The sequence below is a fragment of the Helicoverpa armigera genome, chromosome 19 (genome assembly GCF_030705265.1).
Source record: "Helicoverpa armigera isolate CAAS_96S chromosome 19, ASM3070526v1, whole genome shotgun sequence".
Lineage (NCBI taxonomy): Eukaryota > Metazoa > Arthropoda > Insecta > Lepidoptera > Noctuidae > Helicoverpa > Helicoverpa armigera.
The window spans coordinates 6,381,598-6,389,363 of record NC_087138.1 but is presented as its reverse complement, the minus strand read 5'-3'; the positions used below and the strand labels follow the sequence as shown (position 1 = coordinate 6,389,363).

Below are 7,766 nucleotides of genomic sequence, written 5' to 3'. Positions count from 1 at the left end.
CGGTATGGGCTGTAGGTTCCGAGGGACGCTGGTGAAACTGCTGGTTATCTTGGTGGTATTAAAAAATCACTTCAAAAAATCAGTCGCATACATCTTGAAGCATGTTACAAGACCAGGGTAAAGGGTCTGATACAACAACGAGACACGTTAAACGAGTTATGAATACTTGAACACTGCGAACGTCGTGTCAAACAGACCAAATTCTATTAAAGAATTTATACATATGCGGTAGTTACGTTATGTTTTTTGCCAACATATTTTTTCACATCCTGTATATTTTTTGTCGAATATTCCGTTTTTTCCCGTTTGGATTTCTAGGAAGTCTTTTGAATGGTTGTTTGTATGGTTTACAGTGAGTTTACTTCGTTTTGTTTGTTAAAGTTCAGTTTACAAACTGACTGTTCAATTCTAGTGTGTATTTTTTACCTTCAGTTTTTCATGCATTGCAATACCGAAAGTCCTTTATTATTTTTGTTTTGGAGGTAGTTATTGAATTTATTGATATGTGTACGTTGAGAGCACTTTAGTATTAAATTTAACCAAGCCTGTACTTACTTAAAGTCGAAAAAAAATATTGCGCCCAAAAACACAGATAAAGTCTAAATTTCCACTTGACATCACAGCTTCGACCTGTCAATTTGTAATTCTATTCCGCTCCATATACAACGATGTTATCAAGGTCTTCTACACAATAAACTCGGACCGCTTGTCTTACGTTACCATGGTAACGGGTTAATAGACTACGGTTCGGAAATCCAATGGCGCGGACCAGTTCTAATAGCTTCGTAGCGTCGTAGTACTGTAGCTCTGTAGCAGTCTAAAAGCGTAGCAACGTAGCAAGTTTGCTACGTGATCTTTCGAAGATGATCTACGGTGTTCGATATGTCGTAGAATGTATGAAGTTTTATTGAATTAAGTGCTTTGTAGCAAGACGACTTCGAGGTTTTGTTTGATATCTGATATAGAGGTAAAAGGAGTGATTTTTGTGTCGACATCGTTTGAGGACTCGTGCTAGTAAAGGCGCTCTTTAGATGTATGATCACAAGCATTGTCTTCAATATTGTTTGATTGTGATGTCACGTCCTAAACATTTTCAATATTTGGTATCGTCACAGCCACAGCTACGCAACACACAACATAGAACATTGTATGCGTCTCCACATATCTTTTAGGGTGGGTGCATCCACATCTGGCAAATGTGCCGCAAATGTGCAGCACGCGAGCCGATTGCGAGCTGCGTGCGTGCAGTCACTGCAATAGTTTGGTGCGCCTCTTTAGCGCAACTCATGCAAGGCTCGTATAGAGCGCGTGATCTGCGCGCACTCAGTTCTCGCCCTTACAGTTCCGTTTACTGGCTCAGTACTATCGAAGATGTAAGACGTCGCGCGCCGCCTGCGCGCCGCTCGCGTGCGGCGCTTAGGTCGCGCGCGAACTGCGCGCGGGCGGCGCAGAAGCGGCGCACGAACCAAAATGCACGCGCGCAGCTCGCGGGCAGGTCGCAAATGGCTCGCGAGCTGCACATTCGCCAGATGTGGACGCACCTTTAGACAATATTATGAGGTCTTAAATTAAATCTTAGTTCAGCAAATTTTCTTCGCTGTACAGAGGTTTTTAATGAATAAATATCTATGTTACCAGGCAAGCAGTCGCGGTAGCCGCGTGAGCAGAATGCCGCGCGCCGGCGCCCTCCTGCTGGCGCTAGCGGCTGTCGTGCTCGCCGCCGAGTGGGCACATGCCTCGTTCATCGACCCTGGTACTGTATAGCTACTCACTGAGGAGTTAGTTAAGTTCTGTCGCGGTAGCCGCGTGAGCAGAATGCCGCGCGCCGGCGCCCTCCTGCTGGCGCTAGCGGCTGTCGTGCTCGCCGCCGAGTGGGCACATGCCTCGTTCATCGACCCTGGTACTGTATAGCTACTCACTGAGGAGTTAGTTAAGTTCTGTCGCGGTAGCCGCGTGAGCAGAATGCCGCGTGAGCAGAATGCCGCGCGCCGGCGCCCTGCTGGCGCTAGCGGCTGTCGTGCTCGCCGCCGAGTGGGCACATGCCTCGTTCATCGACCCTGGTACTGTATAGCTACTCACTGAGGAGTTAGTTAAGTTCTGTCGCGGTAGCCGCGTGAGCAGAATGCCGCGCGCCGGCGCCCTCCTGCTGGCGCTAGCGGCTGTCGTGCTCGCCGCCGAGTGGGCACATGCCTCGTTCATCGACCCTGGTACTGTATAGCTACTCACTGAGGAGTTAGTTAAGTTCTGTCGCGGTAGCCGCGTGAGCAGAATGCCGCGCGCCGGCGCCCTGCTGGCGCTAGCGGCTGTCGTGCTCGCCGCCGAGTGGGCACATGCCTCGTTCATCGACCCTGGTACTGTATAGCTACTCACTGAGGAGTTAGTTAAGTTCTGTCGCGGTAGCCGCGTGAGCAGAATGCCGCGCGCCGGCGCCCTCCTGCTGGCGCTAGCGGCTGTCGTGCTCGCCGCCGAGTGGGCACATGCCTCGTTCATCGACCCTGGTACTGTATAGCTACTCACTGAGGAGTTAGTTAAGTTCTGTCGCGGTAGCCGCGTGAGCAGAATGCCGCGCGCCGGCGCCCTCCTGCTGGCGCTAGCGGCTGTCGTGCTCGCCGCCGAGTGGGCACATGCCTCGTTCATCGACCCTGGTACTGTATAGCTACTCACTGAGGAGTTAGTTAAGTTCTGTCGCGGTAGCCGCGTGAGCAGAATGCCGCGCGCCGGCGCCCTCCTGCTGGCGCTAGCGGCTGTCGTGCTCGCCGCCGAGTGGGCACATGCCTCGTTCATCGACCCTGGTACTGTATAGCTACTCACTGAGGAGTTAGTTAAGTTCTGTCGCGGTAGCCGCGTGAGCAGAATGCCGCGCGCCGGCGCCCTCCTGCTGGCGCTAGCGGCTGTCGTGCTCGCCGCCGAGTGGGCACATGCCTCGTTCATCGACCCTGGTACTGTATAGCTACTCACTGAGGAGTTAGTTAAGTTCTGTCGCGGTAGCCGCGTGAGCAGAATGCCGCGCGCCGGCGCCCTGCTGGCGCTAGCGGCTGTCGTGCTCGCCGCCGAGTGGGCACATGCCTCGTTCATCGACCCTGGTACTGTATAGCTACTCACTGAGGAGTTAGTTAAGTTCTGTCGCGGTAGCCGCGTGAGCAGAATGCCGCGCGGCGGCCCTCCTGCTGGCGCTAGCGGCTGTCGTGCTCGCCGCCGAGTGGGCACATGCCTCGTTCATCGACCCTGGTACTGTATAGCTACTCACTGAGGAGTTAGTTAAGTTCTGTCGCGGTAGCCGCGTGAGCAGAATGCCGCGCGCCGGCGCCTCCTGCTGGCGCTAGCGGCTGTCGTGCTCGCCGCCGAGTGGGCACATGCCTCGTTCATCGACCCTGGTACTGTATAGCTACTCACTGAGGAGTTAGTTAAGTTCTGTCGCGGTAGCCGCGTGAGCAGAATGCCGCGCGCCGGCGCCCTCCTGCTGGCGCTAGCGGCTGTCGTGCTCGCCGCCGAGTGGGCACATGCCTCGTTCATCGACCCTGGTACTGTATAGCTACTCACTGAGGAGTTAGTTAAGTTCTGTCGCGGTAGCCGCGTGAGCAGAATGCCGCGCGCCGGCGCCCTCCTGCTGGCGCTAGCGGCTGTCGTGCTCGCCGCCGAGTGGGCACATGCCTCGTTCATCGACCCTGGTACTGTATAGCTACTCACTGAGGAGTTAGTTAAGTTCTGTCGCGGTAGCCGCGTGAGCAGAATGCCGCGCGCCGGCGCCCTCCTGCTGGCGCTAGCGGCTGTCGTGCTCGCCGCCGAGTGGGCACATGCCTCGTTCATCGACCCTGGTACTGTATAGCTACTCACTGAGGAGTTAGTTAAGTTCTGTCGCGGTAGCCGCGTGAGCAGAATGCCGCGCGCCGGCGCCCTCCTGCTGGCGCTAGCGGCTGTCGTGCTCGCCGCCGAGTGGGCACATGCCTCGTTCATCGACCCTGGTACTGTATAGCTACTCACTGAGGAGTTAGTTAAGTTCTGTCGCGGTAGCCGCGTGAGCAGAATGCCGCGCGCCGGCGCCCTCCTGCTGGCGCTAGCGGCTGTCGTGCTCGCCGCCGAGTGGGCACATGCCTCGTTCATCGACCCTGGTACTGTATAGCTACTCACTGAGGAGTTAGTTAAGTTCTGTCGCGGTAGCCGCGTGAGCAGAATGCCGCGCGCCGGCGCCCTCCTGCTGGCGCTAGCGGCTGTCGTGCTCGCCGCCGAGTGGGCACATGCCTCGTTCATCGACCCTGGTACTGTATAGCTACTCACTGAGGAGTTAGTTAAGTTCTGTCGCGGTAGCCGCGTGAGCAGAATGCCGCGCGCCGGCGCCCTCCTGCTGGCGCTAGCGGCTGTCGTGCTCGCCGCCGAGTGGGCACATGCCTCGTTCATCGACCCTGGTACTGTATAGCTACTCACTGAGGAGTTAGTTAAGTTCTGAATATTTCCTCTTCTTAAATAGAATAGGAATACACGTAATTTATTTTTTATTTGATACTGAAATAAAAAACATCAAAAGATAATTTATAAGCTGAACATACAATAGGCATCTTATGATAAAAATACGTTCTCAGACTCCTCAAAGAGACAAAAAAACTTTCATATTCTTGAAAAAGAATCTATTTTCCGTGATTTCCCATCCGTGAAAAACAAAAACTCTCAATAATTCTTAAACGAAAAAGTTGTTTTCGTCAAATTAAGGACTTGGGAGTCCCCGCTTTTTTATACGAAAACGCTATGAAAACATTTGATAAAGTGTGTGATAGAATTTACAAGGAAATATCATTGAGATGGAAAATAAACTTAATTATGTCGTTGAATACGAAACATATAAAGGTCGTTTTGAATATAATAAGCGTATGTGCTATCCAATGTACGACACTTTGTATTTAATAATGCTTAGAATACAGAAAACAGTAGATTGAGCTTCTTTCTTTTGTTTAGCTATTCTCTGGTCTGTAGACAGAATATCACTTAGAAATTGGTTGGCTGTCGTGTAATTGGCATCTGTGTAGTAAGTCCTTTACTCGTTACAACCTTCTATTTTTGTCATTTATACATAGAAGTAATTGGTGTTCATTCCAAAAAAAAAAAAAATATTGACGATTTTGCCTAGCTCATATGTTTTCCGTGCTAAAAAGTGTTCTTCGGTTACTAAATAAATGACATACAAAATACAACAAGCATTCTTATAAAACTCACAAATCATTTGATACGGAGAGGGTAACAGATACTTCAGAACTTTATAGTCTCGATAAGTGTTGTGCAAAGTATCGACTTGAAACTCAAGTTCCTTGTTAAACCTTATATAAAACAAAGACCATAAATAATGCGTTTTGTCAACAGGAGACGACGACGTCGAAGTAAATCTGTCTGATTACGGAGAGGATCCCGCTGATCTGCAGCTTCTCGAGGATGTTGGAAAGTGAGTCCTATACTTAACAATTTAAAGATCAAAATCAAATGGCAGTATCTAGTAAAACGAGGTGGATGTTGAGAAATGTTTACGAAGCAATCGTGATTATAGGAGTTTGAGTTATGAACTCGAGCGAACTTAGAAAATGTTTTGATCAATTAGGTTTAGAATAAATTGAATATTTTGTTTGAGAACACATGATTTTTTTCTCAATATTTATAGGTCTGAATAATGATAAAGAGAAACTTTCTTAATCTTTCTTGAATTTATTTGCTAGAAAGACAATAGGTTTGTTTAATCCAAATGTTTGGTTAGTCGTAAAGTACGTTATTATACAATCTAAATCCAAATTACCAACTCTGTCAAGGAGAAACCAGACAGCCTTCTAAAGAGCAAAGTTCAATGAAGCAGATGCATGCGCCAGCATTGCATTACCATAGACACAAACTTAGGCTAGTGTTCAATGATGTGGTTTCAGACGATCGTCGCTGATCTACGTTTTCAGGCGCGCCTGTGTGAAGCGAGGGGGCAACTGCGACCACCGGCCCGGGGACTGCTGCCATTCCTCCTCGTGCCGGTGCAATCTGTGGGGCTCCAACTGTCGCTGCCAGCGCATGGGCCTCTTCCAGAAGTGGGGGTAGGCCGCACCCCGCTCCCCGACTCCCCTGAAGCGGCGACCAGCTCCCACCAGCCGACCTGACCGCCGCTCCATCGGACGACAACATTTGCATTATCAAACGGACCCCTTGCGTTCTCTTACCTTTCATTTCTCTATGTTCCCTCTCTAGTATTTCATCTATCGGCTAGAGAGATTCGAATTGAAAACAGGGACCTAGATTTTAGTTCGGAAATATTTTTGGACCTTTTATGATATACAACATTTGTAAAATGGTATTTTTTTGACGTTAGACTTCGGTCTCTTAGTTTATTTGTATTTTGTTTAATTTCTCTGATTCTCCGAGTGTCCGCTTACGTGGTTGGGCAATCACCCAGCCTTATTGCCCAATCAGTACGCCCCGACGTCAAGCTCGGCGAATCAGACGCCAGCAACTGCCTCTGGCGACGCGCCATCCACTTCTGTTGCGTTTCATGTTTTGGTTAGGACGAAGAGACGCGTCGCCTCGCAGGCAGTTCAGCTATTCTCTTACAATGTATGTATGTAGAGTTAAGTAAGCTAATCGTAGAGAGCAGTAGCTGCTAAATTGATGGTAAACTTATGTCAATAGGAACTAGCGATCATTAAAAATAGAAAAAAAAATATGAATGTACTTTTAAACTAAATGTTGTAGTCATGTAAGAGAGTATCGGTAATGAAAAACTTGGTGAAAGACGCTATTATAAGCCTTTATATATAACAACGCCATTTGTATTTGCGATTGGCACCTTAGATTTTTAAAATATCTATTATTAATGTGTCAATACATAATTCATATAATATTAATAAAACGAATCTTAATGTATTGTATGCGACTCTCGGACAGGAGAATATATGGTATTGAAGCCAAGTAGATCATGTGTACGTAGCTTCTTATCCCGATTGCGGAATATGATAATTATATTAATATTGGAATATGGAAATGATAAATTATATTAATAAATGTTTATGGACTTTATTGGTGTTGTTATTTATCTCTCTAACTAAACCTGTTATTATATTAGGAGGAGTATGAACAGTTATTTATAAGTATTGATGTCAGAACTGACGCACTATGCTTCAATATACAAATATGAAATGAACGCAATTTTTTCATGCTCGCTGAGGGTATGATGCCATAGAAGCTTATGTTCTTTGATTTAGTAGAACTGATGAATATATTTATACAAACATAGGTACTTTATAAAAAAAATCTAGCATACAGTTTGTAGACACGCCCACAGCTTGATTGATGTTCAGCGTATTTTTACTGTGACCATATTTTTTACTGAAAATCAAACAAAGGGACCCAAATGACAGGATAAAACAAACAACCGCCAAGTACATAAAATAAAATGTCACCAACTTCATTATTAGCAAAGTTTGGAAACTTTTTTATTCAGTTCATCAATCACTCGTTTTTACCCATCGCATCGTTTCGAACGATCCGTCCCCTTTTTGAGACAAAATTAATTATTTTCACTCTTTAAATTGTTTTACTGTGTAAGCAAAAATGGACGATCAGGGCGATTTGGGACGCAGCCTTTGTATTATTCACTAGCTCATCCCATTTTGGGTATAAAAGGAAATCTGATTATGCCATGATGGTTCGTGAACATAACAGGGTTAGCAGTATGATCTGTATATAAGGATAAGTTTTATAATAAAATACTCTTCTGTTTTTGAGAGGAACGACAAAGAAAATTAAAAAAT

At 47.1% G+C, this 7,766-nt stretch overlaps 1 protein-coding gene across 2 annotated transcripts; it reads left to right on the top strand.

Annotated features, from left to right (window-relative positions):
- Positions 1 to 4,256: 4,256 nt before the first annotated feature.
- On the top strand, positions 4,257 to 7,032 carry LOC110373275 (U8-agatoxin-Ao1a). Of its 2 annotated transcripts, none has more exons than XM_049841466.2 (3): positions 4,257 to 4,403; positions 5,350 to 5,428; positions 5,925 to 7,032. In XM_049841466.2, the coding sequence occupies exons 1-3, from the start codon at positions 4,319 to 4,321 to the stop codon at positions 6,058 to 6,060; spliced, it is 300 nt and encodes a 99-aa protein (XP_049697423.1). In that variant the 5' UTR covers positions 4,257 to 4,318; the 3' UTR covers positions 6,061 to 7,032. The 2 variants fall into 2 exon arrangements, with proteins under 2 accessions (XP_049697423.1, XP_049697403.1); XM_049841446.2 differs by having other exon boundaries at positions 5,898 to 7,032.
- The last annotated feature ends 734 nt before the right edge of the window (positions 7,033 to 7,766 follow it).